We start from the raw sequence: 20621 nt of genomic DNA, 5'->3' as shown, positions 1-20621 counted from the left end.
TTCGCCGCTACCACCACCCACTTCCTTCTCCAACCCAAAAGAAAAAATTGTGTGCTCCAGCAGCCTCCACGCTTTGTTTGGAGTAAAACTACAACAGACAAAGAGGGACGCAAAAATGCAATAAAGAGACGGAAAGAAACACCGATGCAGCACACAACAGCCTCCTCAGGGTTGCTCGCTGACCGTTTCCCACTCATCAACGGAACACCGGTCACAAGAGAAGGATGAAAAAGGGTGGAATTGCAGGCAGCCTGAGGAGCAATACTGTTGTGTACCTCACCGACAAAAAGGCACTGTTGGAGAGGGGCGAAGAATATCATATAAAGAGTAGGAGGAAAAAAAAAGATATATAAAGGCGCCGCGGCGGCTCACACGTGCATTCCTCATCATCACAGAAAAGAAGGGGAGAAGGGAACGCATTATATAACGGGATCTGCTCCTGTTATATATACATTGCCGCCTTTTTTCTTTTTCTTTTTCTTTCCTTCGTTTAAACAACAACAGCAACAAAAAAAAAAAAAAAAAAGGAAAAAAAAAAAGAGGAAAAAGAACAATATAATAAGGAAAATTTCCTCTTAAAAAAAATATATATATATATATATATATATATATATATCGCAGGGGCAATTGGATCCCAATCGTGCCTTTAGTTCTCAAAAAAGGAAGCATGACTGCCGTAAAAGGATTTCTTAACGACGAAGTAACAATTTCAGAATTCGTGCAAATCCTCCTGTGTTTTCAAGCTCCTTTATTTGGGCCAACTGCGCCTGGTACTGCATAAGATCCATTGTCGCCAGACGCAGTGTTTCCTCAAGTGCCCTCTCTTTTTGACTCTTTTCGCGAGTGAGCCGCGACAAGGCCTCCGCAGCATAAATCTCCTTTTCTTCTGCCTCCTTGCAGCGCTCTTGAACGCTACGCATGACGACAATATCCATTTCACGCTCCTGGCGCATGGAAGAAAGCATCTTATTTAAACGTTGCTTTTCTTCCGCCAACATGGATAGTTTTTCCTCCAGATCACGCTGGGCTTCCGTTTGTTCTTCCATTTCACACTTTTCTCGCTCAATCAACTCCTTGTAGGAGTCGGGCAACTGACAACAAGGAGTGATACCCAAACGCTCCAACTGACTCTTAAGACGAATACACACTTTAGCCACAAATTGCATCTTAGATGCATTCTCAATAACAAGTTCATCCTTAAATATGAGCTCCCGATTCATTTCCTCAAGAACTGAGTCAATCTCCAAAGGATCCTTACCTTCCCTCTCCGCAAGGCGAACCACCATTTTCCGCTCACTGTCACGTACCGCTCGTAGTATGTTCATATAATCATCCATAGCAATACAATCTACCGGAGAAGGAATAGCCTGAGATTCTGGAAGAGGCAACCCCGCTTTCGCAATGGCCTGCCGAAGGTCGCTTATCACCTGTTGGTAATGCTCATCGTTAGACCGTGCAGTTGCCAACAAGTGTTGCTGACGCTCAATTGTCTCCATAAATTCGTCCACTTCCGCATCCTTTACTCTGAGTAGAACATCCACGTCCGCATTTGGAGCCGCATCGGGTGAAGGAGCGACAAGGGAAGGTATATTTGGTAGAACAGAGGACCCCAACATAATCGGAGGCACATATGGTTGCGGGGACTCCACGCCATGAGACTTCAGTTCTGCCTCCAACTTCTGAATGCGATTCAATAGAGCATTTTTTTCCTGTATGCTGAATGTCAGTTGGTCAGAAAGCTCTTTCACCGCTTTTTTTGAGGTCTCTCCGTTGAACGAGTGTGACAACGACCTGGTATCGTCAGACAAGAAATACTGACGTAGTTGGCTTGCACCACGCCCTGTGAGCGGGGGAGCACCGCCCGCAGGAAGAACACTGCGTGCCGTTGAGAGAGAATTACGCGCCGTGCCAAATATGCGTGCAGTAAGAGGGAGAGATTGCTGCGCGCGCTCTTCTTCCAGACGTTCCACTTCCCTCTTAAGTTCCACATTGTGCGCCTTCAATTCTTCCATCTCAGCCCGCATGGTCACACGAAGCGTCTCCATTTCGCTACTATCAATCATTTTGGCGCGTCTGTCTCGCAAATATTTTGTCAACTCGTCTGTTTCTCCAACGTTAAAACCTTTATTGGAAAGATCGGAACGAAGTTGCTCATTCTCATCATGTAATTTGTTGATTTCCTCCACACGTTCGGAGCAAATTCTCGAGAGTCGTTCAACCTCGGCGTATAACTGAACTTCCTTCTCACGGTGCCGTTCCACTTCAGCCTCCAGGCGTTGTTGGATTTCCTCAACTTGACCAACATCAAGAAATGTCTCCGGGAATACGGCCTCTTCAACAGGTGTGCCCCCCATCTCCCTGATTTGTTGTGTCAACACCTCAATGTGTTCATGAAGCCTGGCCGTGTCGTTGGCGCGACTTGCCAATAGGGAGTCCTTTTCAGCCAGTTGACGCAGCGCATTGACAATGTCGTCATGCTTTCCCTCACGCGCATTGTCAAGTTTTTTCTGGAAATCTTCAATGATGCGCTCTTGAGCCAACTTCATCTCGGCCCGCCGCTTCGCCTCTTGCTCCGCCTGCTCACGAACAAGTTTCGTAATCTCCTTCGAGTGTGCCTCCTCCTGATACTGAATCTCCTCATCCCGCTGCTCGTGAAGGTTCTCCACCTCCACCCTATACACCTCGCGCAGACCTTCAATCTTCTCCGGGGGCGCATTGCTTGCCATCAATCTCGCCATATCCCTCTCGTACCGTAAGTCAATTTCCGCTCGGTGTTTATTGTAACGCTCCATTAGCTCCGCTCTCTCGGCATCACGACCGGCGATTTGTATCTCCAGCAAGGCAATCCTCTCTTGCTTCTCATCCAGCAACATCTGCAGGTTGTGAGCCAACTTTTCATAGTTCACCACGACAGACTGCTTGGCTGAGACTTTCACCGCCATAGCGCGCAAACCAAACTGCAGTGAGTTGGTTGTCTCGTAAAAATGGTCGCTGCTCGGTCCAACTGTCAGAATGATTGAGGTGCGGCTTCTACCACCGATGGAGTCCTGCAAAATGCGGGTAAGTTTCGAGTTTCGCCACGGAATATGAGGGCCGGAAGAGGACAAGGCCGTGACAACGTGGCCAAGCGACAACAGGGAGGCGTTGATACATTTTGCCTCATCCTTCATGATGGGATTATCACTGGAGATGCCGGTCTTACTGAAGCGCTCGTAACCAGCCAGGTCAATGAATGTGATCTTGCCCCTCATCTTTCCCGCCGCCGGATCATCAAGTTTCTCGGAGAAAATGCGTATCATCAGCGCCGTGTGGCCGCGGCTTGACTCCGGGTTCATGGCTGTTGCTGTCACAACACGGCGCTCGTTTCCAACGTGATAAAACCGCATGAATTCCTGCGGACTGCGGAGGACATGAGAGGTGCAACCGGTAAGCTCCACGCCCTCGTTCTCATCAAATCGAACCTCCACTCGTTCTTTGCCGGAGCCCACCATCAAATCGCCGAGATGATCACGGTATATCTGCACAAACTGTCCAATAACTTCGTATTGACGCGTTGGATCCGCTTGTATCCTCTCAAATATGAGTCTCGCCGACCGAGGAATGATTCCTTCAAGGCCTGGGGTTGTATTGCACATTGTGAAGGACTTCCCAGTGCCTGTCTGGCCATAACACATTAGTGCTGAGCAAAAACCGTTGAACGCGTGATCAACGCACGGCACGGCGACATGGTCGAAGATCTGCTCCTGCGTACACTCATCATCAAATGACTTGTCAAAGTCGTATCGGCGCTCGCCCTTCAACACAATGCTGTTGCCCTCCACCGACACCAGCTTAAAGCTGCCCTCCTTAAAATCCGTTTTGTTCCCTGGACGCAATCTGCAGTAGACAAGGCACCGATTCACAGGCTGCGGCACATCGTTGGTAGACTTATTCAGTGCCTTTTTCTGATCCTTGAAGTTCTCCACCCTTTGCGCCGGGGTTAAATCCGCGGCCTCCTTGACAGCATTATCAGTCGGGGCCGCAACGACACCCTGATCGGCCATTCGTGGAGTTGAAAGCAAAAATAAACAAACAAGCAAAAAAAAAAAAAAAAAAAAACTGAAATCAAATTGTATTTTCTTATTCTTGCCTTTGACAAAATATTTCCCTCACGCTGACTTCTCTCTTCGATTGGTTGCGTGCGGTCTTCTGTACAAAAATTTTATAACTGCGTGTGTGTGTGTGTGTGTGTGAGTAAAAAAACACCAAACTAGACAACAAAAGCAACAGCACCAAAAAAAAAAGGGAAAAGTACTCCGCACCAGAAATCCACACAAACAAAACTCAAATGTGGAACTCCCCGAAGTAAACCAAAACCACATTTTTTTTCTCATTTTTTCTTTTTTATCATACCGGCTTCCAGCCGCGGTCTGAAGGGAACAACCCCCATCAAATCACCAACTCCCTCCCAATTCACGCCTGAGGCATCACATCATCATGGCATCTCTCATCGGTCTCATGCAATACTGCGCCGTCATTATCCGAAGACACAATATTCACCCCATTCAAAGCACGAGAGCGTTTCTGTCGTCCCGCATTGACCCGCCGTGTCGGCAGCACATCAAATGCACTACGCCACTCGCCACGGTCGGCATACCGACATAGCACCTCCACCACATGGTTCACCGTCAAGACTTTGCAGCGGTTACCCACCTCCATAGATTCCTCGAGTGGAAGGCGGGCCATACGCACACCATGACGCCTCGCCGCATCTCTGGTAAGAAATTTTCGTGCATTATGATCCACAAACGCGCCAACAACATACACTGTACCGGGATCAAGACGTTCCAAAACATTTTCGGTGTCGGCAGTCATGAAAATGACTTGCTCCTTCTTGTATATGGTGGACCAGTGTTCCTCGTGAATCGGGAAAGGATAGCGGCGAAACCCCTCAAAAGCACAAAGAGAGCGCAACAATTCGCTATGCGCACTCGTCTCAATGGTCTCTTTACCATTAATAGAAGTGATTACAGGACGCATCGGGAAGGCATGGCGCCGCAACGCACTGTAGCTAAACTTTATCTGCGACACCGTACTGCGGCAGTCGGCAGCTGACATGCACCATGCAAAACTAAGGTCAAACACCAAGACCGGGAGGGAGGTGTCAGCAAGATGCTGCACACACATAGCGTGCTCCTTCGCCTCCAAAGCACGTCGTCGCTCGTGAACTGCAATCGCCTCCGTACGCCGCCGCTCCCGCTCCTTGTCGTCAAGCTCCTCCCACTCCTTCTGTTGCAACGCACGTCGTTGTGCTGCTGCTTCTTTGCTTCGCCGCTTCCTTTCCACCTTTTTTGCTTGCCAGTAGGCTGACTGCTCCCCCGCCGTCCATATCTGTCTTTTTTTTCTTAGGGATGGCGGGTCCGCGGCGTCTCCCTTCTCGTCCTTGTTTCGCATTGCTAGCCGGAGAAAAAAAGAAACAAGGGCGTGTAGTTCCGCATGCCTCCCGCCGTGGACGCACACCGCTGCAGAGGACGGCAAAAAGTCATTGCCTTCAGGAAGAAGTGACAAAAGCGACAGCCACCGCGGCGGGTAAGAAAGAAGGGAGCGCACAAACAAACAGAGAACACCCCTGCCAGTCAAATAAAAACACAAAAAAACAAACAAAAACCAAAAAATAAAAAATAAAATTTGACGATAAGATTGTATCCATGCATCGTGTGCATGGTTTGAGGTGGCGCATGGCTTGTCCGAGCAACGACGTTGCCTTCCCCTAAATCTCCGCAACATCGCCTTCATTGCGACCCGAAGGCCCCTCAAAATCCCTTATTCGCATCATTGCACGTTGGGCGATGGCCTTCAGCTGCTCATGTTGCTCCGCCATGGAAGACACCGTTCGGGTCGCCTTTTCCCTCAACATAACCAATCGGGAAGCCTCAAGGTGAAGTCGCCATTTACCCCAGTACCTCAGCATGATAAAAAAACTGCTTTCCATAACAGAGCGCTCATATGCCCCGCACATTTTATCGGAGGCACAATTCATTAAGCAGAAGTTTTCTTCAAGGAAAATGTTAATTTTGTCTGTCATGGCTGTGGTATAAATTTCGTACAGTACGAACATATAGGGAAGCATCTGTTGCTGAAGCAAACCTGATAGAGTGGAGACTTTTGCTCCCCATTCCTCCATCTGCTGCTCTACCAGAAACGCTCTGCGACGCCACACCCCCACCCCTTGGCGATGCAAAGAGAGAAGTGTTGCAATAATAGCACTCGCCTCCGATCCGTCTTGGAGCGAATGAAGACTCTCAACAGCACTCGAGAGAGCCTCCTCCGCATCTTCTACTTCTGCTTTCCTTTCCTTCTTATCGATTATGCTTACACCGCTTGAAATTGGTTCCTCTTGCGCCAAACAAGGATCGGCCGTACCTTGGGAGATCACGGGGTTTGAGTTTTTCTTTGCTAGAGATAAAGAATCTAAATCACTCGTGCAAACATGCAGATTTGAGCGGGACGACTGTTTGGTCGTATCATATATTTTCTCCAGTGGCTCCAGTGCCAGATGCTGCTCGAGAGCCTTAACCACTTTAGACACCTCACGCCCTTCATTTTTCTGTGCATTTTCCTCTTCTTCAGTCTCTTGTTTTTGTTCTTCCGATGCGGTTTCCGTCGCCTTTAGCTCCGCATTCGGTTCTTCGACGATTTCCACTTCTCTTCGTATCCCCGTCTCTTCTTCCTCCTCTTTATCCATCAACGAAATATCCTTGTCGTCTCCTTCCAGGGCTTCACTTGTTAAGGATGTAATTGCTTGACTGGAGAAGTGCCGTATCTTACCCATCTGCGGTGCAGTAATCTTCTTTTTAAGCACAAACGCCATCCAATTAACGAGCAAACTTTTCATGTTCATCCACACCTCGCTGTTTGCAAGGCGAATTTGGAAAAGACTCACCAGAGACTCATACTTCTCCGAATGGCGAAGTTCTGTCCCTGCGTCCTTCTCGCACAGTTCAGGAGACAGCTCCGGAGTGTGCACTGAACCTTCGCTCATACTTTGAGAAGAGGAAACTTTTTTCTCTACACATTTTCCGAGCTCTTCATTTCGAGAAAACAATTCCTTGAGTGCCCGCAGATACACATCCCGCTCCTTAGAGAGTTCACTGGCCCGAATCTCCGCCCGACACTGTGACTCCAACGCACTAAGGCTTCCCCGCTCCGCCCGTTCTAACCGCGCCTCGTAGGCGTAAAGCACGGCATCCTTTTCACTCATTATCTTTTCCCGACGCAAGAGTTCTGCCGTCAGCAGTGTGACTCTGTCAAGCAACGGGGCACCCGTGTCTTCCGCCTTGCTGAGTTCGCACAACTTCTGCTGGAGCTCCTCAAGGCTCTTGTCTCGAAGCCTCACTTCGTGAAGAAGTTGAGTGTTGCTTCTTGCCAAGCCATCCAGTTTGGTACGCCACTCGCTCTTTACGATCCACAGAGCTTCTTTTTTGGCCTTTTCTCTAATCTCTTCCACTTCAGCAGCTTTTACTTGAAGTTCCTCTCGTAGCAGTTCAGCCTCCGCATTCGAGCTCTGGACCGCTCGGTGCATTTCCTCCAGAGCATCCAGGTGGTTTTCGCGCTCTTTTAGCAACACCCTCACCTGTCGCTCCAACGCCCTCGTCTTTTTTTCCATTTCCCCGAGGCCCTTGGATTGCTCACGCGCATGCTCGCTCTCAAGGTTAAAGCGCACACTCGAGCGTGGGCTCCCATGGGGTGCCGCAACATCCATTGTCCCCTTCCCACCGAATTTCTACTCAATTCTTCAAAAAATAAAATAAAATACACTTAAAGTGGTTTCAAAAAGCGACCGGCCAAAGACTCGATGGCGCCAAAAGAAACAAGTAGTTCCGCAAAAAAAAAAAAAAAAAAAAAAAAAAACAGACAATCCTCCCCTCCCCCAAAATAATAATAATAATCAAAGAATCCTAATGCTGCGTCAAATTGATATGTACTCCATGTCCGGTCGAATGGTTGTCACCCCAACACAATGAACCCCCTGGTCTGATGGCTGTGTAAGAATGGCACGTCCAGCTACACCCACAGCATTTGCTGCCTGAATCATTGCCTCAGCAACACTCTCAGCAATGCGCTCGCCTCTCGGCTGAGTCAAGGGATCGCCGTGTCGGCCACCTACAAGTGCACACACTGAGGGTCCAGCACCTGAAAGAAAGGCGTAGTGGGCTCCAGCAGCCATGGCGGCATCGACACAAGGACGAAAATGAGGGAAAAGGGCATCAGCCCGTTGCTTTTGGTGCAGTTTGTCATCACAAGATTTGAGCAAGCGAAGATCCCCGGTACAGAGCGCCAGTACAAGAATGGAGGAACGGGAAATATTAAAAACGGTATCTTCGAGCGAAACACTGCTTGGAATTAGATTACGAGTTGCGTGCGTATTTAACTTCATTTTATTCTTCGGGACAAATAAAACAACCAAAAGAGACGCGGGTGTGGGAACCCGATAAGTTAAAAACCGACCATTATTGTCTTTGTAACCCAGTTGAATACCCCCATAAATTGCGGGGGCTGCATTGTCAGGATGGCCTTCAAATCTGGCAATCACCTGCAGAAGAGCTTCTTCCTCTTCGGTTTTCATTGTGAGGCCGCAGAGTTTCATCCCGGCAACAAATCCTGCCACAGCAGCGGCAGAAGAAGAGCCACACCCACACCCAAAAGGAATATTGCTTTTCATGGTGAACTTCAGTGGGGGCATCGCCTTCTTTGCAAACTCAGTAAAGGCAAGTTCGCACGCCTTCACCATCAGATTTTCGCGGTCGGCGCTTATGTGCTCACTTCCATCGCCTTCGAGATGCACCGAGAATTCATCGGCGTGCTCCACCGTCACCTCCATGAAGATGGAGAGAGCCATGCCAAGAACATCGTAGGCTGGGCCCAAATTCGCCGTCGTTGCAGGGACGCGAAGAACAACCTTCTTTGGAGGATCCGACATTACCCCCGTTGCTGGTGATCCCAATTTTACTGCTCCTATGCTTTTCAAATGCTGTTGGTATATTCGCACTGTCGTAAAGAAAGTACAAAAAAGTAAAAAAAAAAAAAAAACAAGTTTGTGTAAGAGCGCGGTTATTTCGACAAAAATACAACAAAAAATTAATAATAACAATAATAATAACAAAAACAATAATTTTATTATTATTATTATTATTACCACTTCTTTTGCTCATAGACCATGCGCATGAAAAATTACACACACACACACACACACAGAAAAGAAAAAAACCTTTAGGACAGACATCTGCGTGATCAGAGACGCATAAACAGAGAGATAGATGCAGGCACACACATGCAGCAATAGAAATATGTTCGGTACCCGTGTGTGTGTATGGAGAGAGAAAGAATAAAAGCAAAAAGGAAACCCAATGAAAGAAAAAAAAAAAAAGAAAAAAGGGACGGGAAAAGCCTTTCCCCTTTTTTCCCCTCTCTCATTATTCCTCTCCCTATTTTGTCTGTCAACAGTTAGAAGTGTTGTTATTGCGGCGTTATTTAATTTTTCTTTTTTTCCCCCCATCTTAAAAAGTTAATGAAAAATTATTGACGTGGCAAAGTAAAAAGAAAGAAAAAAAAAACCGCAGATGTTTTCCGCGGCTTTTTTAAATTTATTATTGCTGCTCGTTGACACCTTCTTTTTTTTTCCTTTTGTGTGTGTGTGTATGCATGCATGCATGTGCCTGTTTTCACTATATATTTTATATATATTTAGTTTTCCACACATTTCCTTTTTGTTGTTGTGCCGTCGCCTTCTCTGTTCTTTTTTTTTTTTTTTTAAATTTCTTCCTTTTTTTTCTGAATTTAAATAATCCTGAAATAAATTTTTTGGTGCCCCATCCATTCTTTTTTTGTTTTCTCCCGGCTGGTTAAAAGGGGCCTTCACTCTTCGTTGAAATGTTGATCCTTTTTTTTTTTCTTTTTTTTTTAAATATTTCTTTTTTTTTTTTCCTTTTTTTTCAAGTGGGGGGCGGGGCGGGGGGTGTTTTTTCTCATGTCGCTTCGCTACTTCCCTCTTTTTTTTCTCCGGTGTTGCCGCGCTTCCCGCCCTCCCTTCGCCCGGGGAATTACGTGCCGTCATTTGTTACTTCTCCATTTTCACACGCACACACACGCCCTCGCTGTTGGATGATAAAAAAACATCTCCGACAACTACTCGCGGGAGGCTGTTTGTTAAGGCGGTTTAAAAAAGAAGGTACAATACATTCGGTTGTTCACGCCACACGCCGGAGACGTTCCCCTCTTCTTCTTCTTCTTGTTGTTGTCGCTTTTTCTTTTCTGCCATTCAAAAAAACAATAAGGGGAAACGTCGGAAACCCCAACAGCCGCAAACTTTCAGGTGTAAACGGTCAAGCACGCGCCCTCAGTCAGTGAGTCCTATTTTCGTTGTTCTCTCCTTGCTGCCTCGTCCTCTGGCGGTAGATGCTCACACGAGTCTTGCGGGCCCCGACTGTCGGTGGATTGGCCTTAATTATGTCCATAACCTTTTCTTTATCCGAAAAGTCAAGGAAGACGTGGCCATTGGCAGAGTTGTTGCGAAGGGAGACAATGTTAGCTGCCAGTGGACCAAAGGCCGCCTTAATCTCCTCATCTGAAACCTCATAATCAATGTTGAACATGAGGCGATCACCAATAGAAACAGCAGGGGAGCGAGGAAACTTGGCAGGGGGCTTTGTGGCCCCTGCACCTCCCGCAGATGATGATGTATGCCGTTGCTCTGTCTGGGTCGGCTTTGCCGGGGCATGGACCTCAGTGGCATCGGCATTCACGCCATTCTCGGGGATAATCACTCTCAGTGGCTGGCGCTGCTCCCCCTTCGGCTGAGCGCTGGCAAGGCTAGCCCATGTCTTTGGCTTCGATGGCACCGGTGGCTGTTGTCGCTGCACGGTAGCTGCGGTCTCTGGCTCAACGGCAGCTGTCTTATCTGGCGCTGCTGCAGCTGCAGCTGCCTGAAGACCAACAACGGTAGTATTCTTCTTCTGTTGCTGCTGTTCTTTCCTTTCTTCGTCTGTCGCTGACCGGGATGTGAGTAATGCTGAACTTTCCACTGCCTCGGGAGAAACTTCTAATTTTGGCTCTTGGTCGGGCGTGACCTCTGGCTCCGGCTGTTCCGTCTCAGCGGATCCAGGGCGTATCAGAATCTGGTGACGGATAAAGTACGCCTCCGAGCCGTAGGCCCCCGCGCCGTATGCCTCAAGAATGTTGACAAACTGAAAGTAGTGACGTGTCGTCTTAGACTCAGCGAACATTGTCACGTACACGCTCACTCCACCGTACAAGGGGACGGCGGAGTAGCTCTCCACGCAGAGCTCGCACCCCTGAAGAATCTGAGCCCATTGCTCTACAGCCCGAGGGACGTCCTCGTTTCGGACTTCTGTTGTGCCGTATACAAAGTCTACGATTGTTAAGGACGAGTTCGGGCCGTACATTTCCGCGAGCTCCGCGGGGTTGGACGCGAGGCGTTCAAAGAACGCGGGGATGAATTGACAGGCAACCTCTTGAGACGTTAGCATGACTTCGGGTTGTTGCTTGGCGAGGAGATTAGCGTACCTACACTTCCGGCGCCACAAGAAAAAACAAGAAGAAAAAATAAAAAGGACACATCCATACGCACGTGATTAATGTGCTCAAATAGCAGCCACAAAGCCGATAAAAAGATCGTTGTGAAAGGAGTCGGTTGATACAGAACTCGGCATCAAGGAACAACTGAAAACAACAACAAAATTTGTAATTTGGGCGCTGCCACTTGATACCAAACCAACACCACTAGACCGCTTTCAAGTCATCGCAGGGAATTGCCCACTTTTTGAAGGTCGCCACACACAATGAAACAGTTCGAGAGTCAACGGGTGATTCGGTCGCCTTCAACGCAGCGATGAGTCGCCGGACACTGTCAACATCAACAACGAGACAGAGCAAACGCATAAGACGTATGGACAGTTTGCTTTCGATGGAGATAGACCTTTTCTCATGGTACCCAACCATCTGCATCGCGGTAAAAACATCCTGTGCGTCAATTGCCAGCTCAAGTGCCCCACGAAGAAAATCACTTGAAACCTCAATTCCTAAATCAGACATCTCCGCCAAAACTTCTGGTATTCGCGCCGTTGAACTCGCTGCGTCAGGCATGGAGAGAAGTAGAAGCAAAAACGTGCGCGATGTCCTCACCGCCCCAAGACTTTCAAAGGCGGCAAAAACCATGGCTGCTTTTCCCTCGTCCTTCAGCAAAGCGGCAGCTTCCATGAGAACATTAAGGGACTTATGGCTCACCTCACCCCCAGCTTCTCGCCGCTCCTCCAGAATAGCCAGCCCTTTCTCTACACTTGCTTCACCAAATGCAACAAGGCGCGCAAGTGTCATGATTGGATCTGCGTTGAGAAGCGTCACTTTTCTGGACTCCAAAAAGAACTTTGGCCGAGGACCCGGTTGACAATGTGTCTCAGGCACCTCATCTTCCAGCACTGTCAACGCCTCCTTCAGCATCGCACCCCGCGATGCAGCCTCTAGGAACAGCAAGGATACAGCCGGTTGACTTGTTGGGGATATTATGCCTGGGTGCTTGCGGAGGTATTCTCGAACGGAGACAGCCGATGCCACGTCTCCCCATTTGGCACACTTGGCCAGGAGTTTCAGTGCTGTGAGTTCGTTGTTTAACACAGGGTCAGTTGAGCCCACATTCGTCCTTTCTGTTTCTGCATCTTCCGAAACCACTCGTAGTGAAGCGCCCTCCGACGTATTATCCTCCAATTTCCGCGTTGCCTCTAAAAGTTCCACTATCTGAACCGTCGTTGCAGGAGGTGCTGCTGCATTGTTGGCACTGAGAAGCATATACGGTAGCAGGAGTCGGGAAGAAATTCTCTTCTGGTCTACGAGCTTCAGAAGGTCAAAGCATTCGTGGATCATCGTAACGTCATGGTGTAAACGAAGAATGGTCTGGAAACAATGCTGCAGCCGCACCTCAAGAAGTGGATATTGGCCTCGTTGTCCGGACTTTGCGATTTTCAGCACCTCTTCTCGTATCTCCGGCCACCACACGGAGTAGTCCTGCCCCAGTCGTATGTACAAGATAAACAGAGAGAGCCGTGTTACGACATCGGGATGGATGGCTCTTGCACGCATGACCTCCACGACATTCTCAATCTCGTACTGGTTGAAGCTGTCCGTCAAAGAAATGGCAAGCAGGTACACGTTGAAAAGTTCAATCGACGGGGAATGGAGCTCCAACAAACATTGGGCAAAAAGAAAACGAAGGTCCTCCATCTTCTGAAGATCGCAAAGAACTTTCATCATGACAAGAGCAAACGGCTCCACGTCCTCAGACGCACCACAAAATTCTTCAATCGGCTTCACCGCTCTCTCTGAAGCCGCCTTATCGGCCATGACCTGCCGGTAAAAGGCTCGGAACTGTTCAAACACACCCCCCGCCGCAGGAAGTCCCTCGCCTTCAGCCTGAAGCATCTTCAGAACGCGGCGATACGGAAGTGATGCGGAACCCGAAGAATTTACTCTGCCACCCGCAGCGGCCGCTCGCCGCAAGAGGCTCAACCGCCACATGAAGACCAAGCCCTTCTCCTGCCTGCAACACACAAGAACAAAGTAAGAACAAGCGGGAAAGAATCAGATTGACACCCTCCTTGTATCTGGCTTCTCTCTCTCTCTGAGATTCTTCAAAGCAGAAAGAATACAAAGCCAAACACCACATACACAGACAGACAGACACACGCAGACAGACAAGGGGACGTATAAAAATCGCATAACGACGGGAAACAGCTCCAACGGCCACATTACGTCCTCGCTATGTGCCTGGTTTTATTTCTCGTTTCCGTTTCGTGAACATATCCAAGTTACTTTCACAACTGACAGTTCTTCAACCTCATTATAGAAGCAACGAATAAACAAAAAGGAAGCGCGGCAATTGTTAGGCGGAAACCTTGCTACCGCGTACAATATTCCAGGGTGCAGCCGCAATCCCCCTTTGTACACACAACCTCATCTCCCTATTTTATTCGCTCCTCAAAGAAATTTTCATATCATTACTACTCTTCCACGGGATCTGTGGAGTCTTTCTCAGCTACTTCCGCCCTCATTGCGTAATTCATCTTCATCACCACGTAGCCTGGGGCAAATTCATTGACCGTACGGTTCTGCAATTCATACTTAGGGTAATACTCCGCTTCAACCCCAACGTTCTGTCCCTTCTGGTACAGCCTTCCAACATCACTGTCAGGATCAATGAAGACAATCACGGAAAAACGTATTGGAGCAAAAACTCCCAACACGGTGTTTATCCGCTCCGAATAATTGACAGCGGGTGTATTCGTTTCGTACGAGGCAAAAGAGCAGTGATCTTCCGGTGTTATGTGGATCGTCTGGTATTCTGCACCACGAATTGTATTTATACTATACCCACACGGCTCAAATTGCAAATCATGCAACTTCCATGAGTCATCTGCCACCTTGTTCAGTTTTGTCGCCTTGCGGATAGCGGCCGTCTCTGTGCCTGTTGAGATAAAACGATCCGAGAACCAATGCTTCGTCTGCGTACGATCTAGCCCGTACATTGTCATACTCAACTGTGTATCGTTCTCCGTCTCACATGGACGAATAACGTCGTCATAGACGAATAGAAAGTAATGATCACTATCGACAGGACCAAATATAAAAGGCTTTCCCGATGGAAAGTACGTTCTTAAAGTGTTGAATTCCTCTGCCATGGAGAGATGTGGTCCCTTCTGTTCCCACGGAAAGCTGTAGTTCTTATGCATGAAAGAGACCCATTCCACCTCCCCTCGCACATCACTAACTGCCTCCAAAACGAAAGGAACGGCATTAAGTAGAGTCGTCGTGCCACATGTGATCAGGATGATACGGTCCCGCATGACAAACAATGAGCTTTCCGTTAGCACATAAGAGCGAATATACTCATTACTCTCTTTGGATACAATTTGGGCATTTAACGAGCCCACCACACCTTTCCATACCCCATCTCCAAGGGCATGGAGGCCCTCCGAGTGGGTCTCGTCAGTAATACGCATGATCACCTCCAAACGTTTTTCCGGCCCCTCAAAACTGGCCCCCTGATTTGGGTCGTAGCCCTTCACTGAACCCCACATCGCCATCAAAGAGAGAGGGTCCTTATTGCTTAACATGATACCTCGAGACACACACCCGCCCGCACACGCAATGCAACCAAATGTATGTAATTGCTATACACCGAGAATCACTAACTACTCCGCCTGCGCAACAAAAACAAAAAAAATAACAAGAAAAAAAAAGGAGAGGTGCACCATTAAGAAGTATATGTGAGTAAGAAAAAAAAAAAGCAAATTGAAACAACAACAAGAACAAAAAAAAACACTAAAAAGAAAATGCATGTCACCCATATCTTAATTACGCCAGCAGTGGTGCCAAAATCACGACAAAGTTTGCCTTTTTTTTTTCCTTTTCTCCTTTACCTTTTCATTGGTGGCCAAAACTGCCCTCTCACAGCACCATTCGTGGTGTAACAACAATTTTTTAGGAGATGTATGCAAGTACAAATAAATGGACCCACTGAGTTTGCCTGCGTCTCGGAAATGTCACCTCTGCTTCGCTCTGCCTCAGCCATTTCCACATTTCTTTCCATAAATAAATTCACTTTCCACTGGCCGTTTTGGGCCCACGATTTCTCGACGCACCGGGTCGCTCCGTGCGACTCATCTGCAGGAGACTCCGCCACCGCAAGGCAACTCCCTCTCCAGAAATCACCCACGCATAAAAAACAAACAAAAAAAAAAAGAAAAAAACAAAACAAAAAAAAAAAAGAGAAAAAAAAAAGGAAAAGCGCACATGAGCCCAGACTTCTCCCCACTCCCTGAACAAAAAAGAAAAAAAGGAGTCGACGGCGGTCAAGCCCTCCCACAACAAGAGAACGAGGCAATAAAGGCAAAAACTAACCCATATGTATGTGCATGTGAATTTTCCCGCGCAAGCACATGCCTGCATCACAAAACTCCTTTTCTCAGATGACGCGTATTGCGGGGAGAGGCAAATATTCATTTATCGTCATGCATACCTACACACGTGCGTCTTTTTTTCTTTTCTTTTTGCAATTGGGGGCGGGTGGAAAGAGAGAAGGAGAAGGAGAGAAACAATCCAAAAGGACAAGGCAACAAAACCAAAATGAGAAGAACAAAAGGATGCCTCCACCCCTTTCGTGTGTGTGTGTGTGTGTTTGTGTAAAAAAAAAAAAGAAAAGGAAAAAGATGTCAAGTTAATTTTCCTTTTCTTTCTTCTTGGTCTCTCTTCCATCCACGCACAAACCGTCTCCCAACTCCATACACACACATAAGAGAAAGAAAAGAAAAAAAAAAAAGAGAAAAACTCCCCCCTCTCCTCCCCTTTCTCAAATGCCCATTCGCCATTCAGCTTCTCATGCATCTTTTCCCCTCCCCTTCTTGGCCTCTTGCTCTTCTCCATTCTCACCTATTTTCTATGTGCCGCCATACGCGCATCTTTCCATCTGTCCCTATTTTTCCTCCTATTTTACCCGTTTTGGGAGCCTACACCTCGGCTTTCCTCTCGCATTGTTATCCCAATTTTTATTGCCCAATCCATTACACAAAAGGTATTTTTCTTCTTTATCCTCATATATATATATACACTTCTCTTTCTCTTTTTATTTCTCTCGCTTTGCTGCTCTTTTGCACGCTTCTCTCCTCTCCCCGTGCACTGCAGCTCTATTAGACTACATATTCTTTCCTTTCCTACATGCCTCGGCTTCTGTAATGATCATTTCAGTTTGTTGTGCTCATAATTAAATTGTTTTCTATTCCTTTGCCTTTCTTTCCTTCTGGTACGACTCGGAATAAAAGCTATATATATATAATAATAAAAATGATGATTTGCGTGCGATAATAAAAATACCTCCCCCCCCCTGCTGAATTCGTCCATTGCGTGAGTCTCCCTTCGTTTCTCCTCAACTCCCACACTGCCTCTCACTCTCCCTTTCCCTCTCATTTGTTTGCATGTGTGCGCATGTGCAGAGAGGGACGGCGTCACAGGCACTGCCTGCAGTAGACGCCCGCATCCACGCATATCGACACGCCCACAAACAGAAGGAGCGGGTAGAGGAGAAGCGGGGCGGGAAAAAAAAAAGAGAAGAATCACGAAGATCGAGGCTCAACGCAGAACGCCGCTTCTCGATTTTCTTCATGTGTACTTCATTCCTTCTTCTTGGCGCAAAGAAAAAAAAAGACTTCTTTCATTACGTTTCTTCTCTCCGTTCCTCTTGTTTTTTCTTTTTTTTTCTTTTCTTCTTTTGTAGTGAACTCCAACAAATTACGATGCTTCTCTTCTCGTGGGCCGTTCACTTATTTATCGGGATTATCGTACACAACCATATATATCTTCTTTTTCTCTCCCCGTCCGTGCCCTCAGCGGACACACACACCACCAAGGCAGCTCTATCAAATGGAAATAGTTACAACAACAGCAAGTTGAATGCCTCTCACCTCGTCAATCAGGCGTGAGTTGTTTTTTTTTTTTCTTCTTCTTTTTATTATTGAACAACAACAACAAAAAATTCTTTTCTTTTTCATTTCCTCTCATTGTTGATTGTTCAATAAATTTATTTTCCCTCACGTCTGCGGGGTGCTGCTTGCTTTTGCTTGTTGATGATTTAAGGATGAAGCACGCCAATAATAATAATAATAATAATAACGAAAAACAAAACAAAACCCGGTCGTGATGAAATGGCTCGGCAGAAGGCAACACACACGTACACACATTGGCTACATAAAAACACGGACGCACATACGTACACTCACAAAAAGGACACAATTCTTTTAAAATTATGGCTGGCCGGTAGGCCGCATTATTTCCCACACCTCCGTGTCATTGGAGCCAAAAATAAACAAAAAAACGGTGCTTCTCATTCCCGCCCCTACAAATTTCTCCTCCCTCTCGCCGCTGCGGCAACGGAGCCACGAAAAAACATCACACACAACTGAAGCGGAAGGGAGAGAGAACTGTGGGGAATGCGCGGCACAAAAAAAACGACTCGACACTTCGGTGGGGAAAAGGGCGTCGGCCGCCTCCGCCAAAAAAAAAAAAAAAAAAAAAGGCAGATGACAAAATAACAACAAACTTGCGCCGAAAGCCCAGTGTTGCGATCTGTCGGCAAAACACACCAAATAGCAGCAAAAGGACAGATTTAAAAAAAAAAAAAAGAAAAGACGCAAATTAAAATTATAGATGATACAAAAACAAAAAATAATAATAATATTTTTAGATTATTTTCTGTGAGAATAGTCCTCCAATGCGAATTAGGTCCCTCTTCCGGGAGTATTTGCGTGTGTTTGAAATGTGTGTAAGTGTGTGTGCTGCCCGCCGCACTTCATTCACGAAAGAGTAGGTGCTTATCCGCCAGTTCGAGCTGCCGGCGTGCCCACGAGAAATGGACACGGCGGTTAAGAAAAAAATGCCCCCCGTAGAGGTCTACTTCATTTGTTCCAGGTACGGGTTCTTTCGAGGGAACACGTCACAGATGACGGCAAAAGGTAGGGTGACAGAGCACCTCCCGCCGCCTGTTCTGTGCCCCTCAGTTTTTTTCATTTCTTCCGGCATTGCCACTGCGCAGCATCCTTCACGAGCCACATGCGTAAAGCACGTAGACACGCACACTTAAAAAAGTGACCCTTATCGCAGTATTCATTGCGAGAAGTTGGTGTGGCGGCTCACGCAGTCACACTGCGTGAAGGATGCTGCGCAGGGGGAAAATAATAGCGGGGGAAGAAGTCGGCTCAGCAGTTTTGTATTGACTCAAATACACAAACGGAAAAATAAAAATAAAAATTAAGGGGGGATCGCAGCAAAAGTGGTGTTGAGTGCTTCAAAGAAGACAACTCGGTGAACTGGCACAGGAAATGACAGAAGGAGGATGTATTTATTTCTTAAAAATAAAACAAACAAACAAAAAGGTGGAAACAAATAAAAAAAGACATGCCCAAGAAAGAGATAAAAGAAAAAAAAAAAAGAAGAAAAGAATGAGAGGAAACAGTCGCCCACTCGCTTTCCTCTCCCTCGTCCTCCTCCTCCCCTTTTTTTTCTCTCTCTATTGTTGTTATTTCATTGGCCCGTTATTCGGCGCGAATATAGCTGGTCTGGTGGAACGCGTAGCCCTGACCAAAGTGGTTGGTTGCCCGGTTCATTATTGTATAGCCCTCCATCTCGTCAAAGATGCTGCCTTTCTGGGCAAGAGGACTGCAGCGGTCCTGCAACACAACCATCGTGAATCGGTCGGGGCAAAATTTCTCCAGAAGACCCCTCACAAGCTCCCGCTTCTTCGTAGCGGCTATCATGGAGTTCGTTTCAAATGCCGCAAAGGGATGCGCCATGTTGTCTGTGGAGACGCGCAGCATCTCGTACTCTGTTTCTGACAGTGGAACCACCTGTTGGACGCTCTTTAGAGCATCATCGTCGTCACCAGACCCATCTGTCTTGACATTGTACATATAAACATTGATCTGCACATCGTCTTCGGGTGGGGCGCCCAAAACATTCCGTTCAATCGCGTCATAAACAAAGTAAAAGAAGTGGTCACTATCAAGGGGCCCTGTCAGGTACGGGTGACCAGACGGGAAGACGGACTTCAGCTGCGCGTATTCCTGTGCCATTATCTCACTCATCTCGCACAAGGAACTCCACGGGGAAGTCGTATTCATGCGCATAAAAGAGGCCCATTCAATATCAATGCCGTGGCTGCGAAGAAGGTCGAGCAGCGGACCCAAAATTTCATGCAGTAGCACAGAGGAAGATGATGTCACAATGACGTGTCGCTGCGTCAACTGCATCAGACTGTTTCCAAACACAAGGGAAATAAGGCCCTTTTCGGCGGAGTGCCGCTCCAACAACTCCCCGGCGTGTGACATGACAGACTCGAGGTCCAACACCGACACTTCGCTCGGCACAATAACCCCGCGAAAATCCAGCTCCAGTCGTTTCTCAATACCGCAATCGTTGGCGTTGCGTGGCCCATCAAACCCTCCCCACATCGCCATCAAGGCATGCACGGATTCCGGGACCTCCTCCCGCGCGGCTGCCCAGGTGCTCTCCAACATTTGCTCTCAGGTGAGGGTCAAAAACACGCAATATATATAAAAAAAAAGAGCAAAAAAAAATTCAACCGTCGAGAAAATTTAAAAGGTTTAGTTTTAAAATTTGCTTCCCTTTTTTCCTTTTTGCGTGTTATTTCGTTGTTGTTGTTGTTTTGAGGCCAAATAATTAAAAAAAAAAAAGAGGAGAAAAGATGTGGGGAAGGCTGAAAACAGACACACAAGAAAAAAAGGACAAACAAAATTCGCCCCAAAGGGGGAAAAACATATTTCTCACGCACACAACTCACAGAAGATTCGCACATTAATTGACCCAATTGTGTTCTTGGGATTGTTACAAAACCGAACGGCATTTTCTGTTTCCTTTCTTTTTTTTTTTTCCCTCTGTTTCCCCTACAAATAACAACAGCAACGAAGGTGACCATTTAAATCAATTTAGCATCCCAATGTTTAAAGAATTGCACGTCTCTTGTTGCTTCTCTTGCCTCATTTGACCTTCCTTAAGCTTTATTTGTG

The 20621-nt window shown here is 47.2% G+C and overlaps 8 protein-coding genes across 8 annotated transcripts, besides 32 other annotated features; all 8 read right to left on the bottom strand.

The window, feature by feature from the left end:
- Window positions 1-3222: part of a sequence feature (areas merged during assembly that could not be assigned to a particular haplotype. This can correspond to areas where the two haplotypes were merged or to regions with more than two copies in the genome that were merged during assembly.) that runs on past the window's edge.
- Window positions 509-551: a microsatellite.
- Window positions 585-616: a microsatellite.
- Tc00.1047053509167.180 (kinesin, putative) lies at window positions 690-4043 on the bottom strand (the record flags this gene model as incomplete). Its single annotated transcript, XM_811624.1, has 1 exon — window positions 690-4043. The coding sequence occupies one exon, from the start codon at window positions 4041-4043 to the stop codon at window positions 690-692; it is 3354 nt and encodes a 1117-aa protein (XP_816717.1).
- Window positions 3223-3623: a sequence feature (haploid, Esmeraldo-like haplotype).
- Window positions 3624-7615: a sequence feature (heterozygous, non-Esmeraldo-like haplotype).
- Window positions 4060-4098: a microsatellite.
- Window positions 4209-4232: a microsatellite.
- On the bottom strand, window positions 4453-5433 carry Tc00.1047053509167.170 (hypothetical protein, conserved; the record flags this gene model as incomplete). The annotated part of the gene is made up of 1 exon (XM_811623.1): window positions 4453-5433. One exon carries the CDS (start codon window positions 5431-5433, stop codon window positions 4453-4455), a length of 981 nt encoding a protein of 326 aa, XP_816716.1.
- Window positions 5649-5669: a sequence feature (AT_rich).
- Window positions 5750-7741, bottom strand: Tc00.1047053509167.160 (uncharacterized protein; the record flags this gene model as incomplete). Its single annotated transcript, XM_811622.1, has 1 exon — window positions 5750-7741. One exon carries the CDS (start codon window positions 7739-7741, stop codon window positions 5750-5752), a length of 1992 nt encoding a protein of 663 aa, XP_816715.1.
- Window positions 7616-7897: a sequence feature (areas merged during assembly that could not be assigned to a particular haplotype. This can correspond to areas where the two haplotypes were merged or to regions with more than two copies in the genome that were merged during assembly.).
- Window positions 7864-7890: a microsatellite.
- Window positions 7898-8000: a sequence feature (heterozygous, Esmeraldo-like haplotype).
- Window positions 7949-8959, bottom strand: Tc00.1047053509167.150 (homoserine kinase, putative; the record flags this gene model as incomplete). The annotated part of the gene is made up of 1 exon (XM_811621.1): window positions 7949-8959. One exon carries the CDS (start codon window positions 8957-8959, stop codon window positions 7949-7951), a length of 1011 nt encoding a protein of 336 aa, XP_816714.1.
- Window positions 8001-8761: a sequence feature (areas merged during assembly that could not be assigned to a particular haplotype. This can correspond to areas where the two haplotypes were merged or to regions with more than two copies in the genome that were merged during assembly.).
- Window positions 8762-20621: part of a sequence feature (heterozygous, non-Esmeraldo-like haplotype) that runs on past the window's edge.
- Window positions 9119-9152: a microsatellite.
- Window positions 9154-9174: a microsatellite.
- Window positions 9213-9233: a microsatellite.
- Window positions 9354-9412: a sequence feature (CT-rich).
- Window positions 9706-9726: a sequence feature (AT_rich).
- Window positions 9766-9812: a sequence feature (A-rich).
- Window positions 9920-9972: a microsatellite.
- On the bottom strand, window positions 10380-11525 carry Tc00.1047053509167.140 (hypothetical protein, conserved; the record flags this gene model as incomplete). Its single annotated transcript, XM_811620.1, has 1 exon — window positions 10380-11525. One exon carries the CDS (start codon window positions 11523-11525, stop codon window positions 10380-10382), a length of 1146 nt encoding a protein of 381 aa, XP_816713.1.
- Tc00.1047053509167.130 (hypothetical protein, conserved) lies at window positions 11779-13566 on the bottom strand (the record flags this gene model as incomplete). Its single annotated transcript, XM_811619.1, has 1 exon — window positions 11779-13566. The coding sequence occupies one exon, from the start codon at window positions 13564-13566 to the stop codon at window positions 11779-11781; it is 1788 nt and encodes a 595-aa protein (XP_816712.1).
- On the bottom strand, window positions 14049-15161 carry Tc00.1047053509167.120 (S-adenosylmethionine decarboxylase proenzyme, putative; the record flags this gene model as incomplete). The annotated part of the gene is made up of 1 exon (XM_811618.1): window positions 14049-15161. The coding sequence occupies one exon, from the start codon at window positions 15159-15161 to the stop codon at window positions 14049-14051; it is 1113 nt and encodes a 370-aa protein (XP_816711.1).
- Window positions 15255-15381: a sequence feature (T-rich).
- Window positions 15768-15834: a microsatellite.
- Window positions 16208-16231: a microsatellite.
- Window positions 16346-16373: a microsatellite.
- Window positions 16867-16889: a sequence feature (AT_rich).
- Window positions 17280-17313: a microsatellite.
- Window positions 17690-17712: a microsatellite.
- Window positions 18094-18114: a microsatellite.
- Window positions 18260-18291: a sequence feature (AT_rich).
- Window positions 18830-18850: a sequence feature (AT_rich).
- Window positions 18947-19048: a sequence feature (T-rich).
- Window positions 19052-19107: a sequence feature (GA-rich).
- On the bottom strand, window positions 19131-20111 carry Tc00.1047053509167.110 (S-adenosylmethionine decarboxylase proenzyme, putative; the record flags this gene model as incomplete). The annotated part of the gene is made up of 1 exon (XM_811617.1): window positions 19131-20111. The coding sequence occupies one exon, from the start codon at window positions 20109-20111 to the stop codon at window positions 19131-19133; it is 981 nt and encodes a 326-aa protein (XP_816710.1).

The sequence above is a fragment of the Trypanosoma cruzi genome, genomic scaffold (genome assembly GCF_000209065.1).
Source record: "Trypanosoma cruzi strain CL Brener 1047053517161 genomic scaffold, whole genome shotgun sequence".
NCBI lineage: Eukaryota > Euglenozoa > Kinetoplastea > Trypanosomatida > Trypanosomatidae > Trypanosoma > Trypanosoma cruzi.
This window is presented reverse-complemented; position numbering and strand designations above follow the sequence as displayed.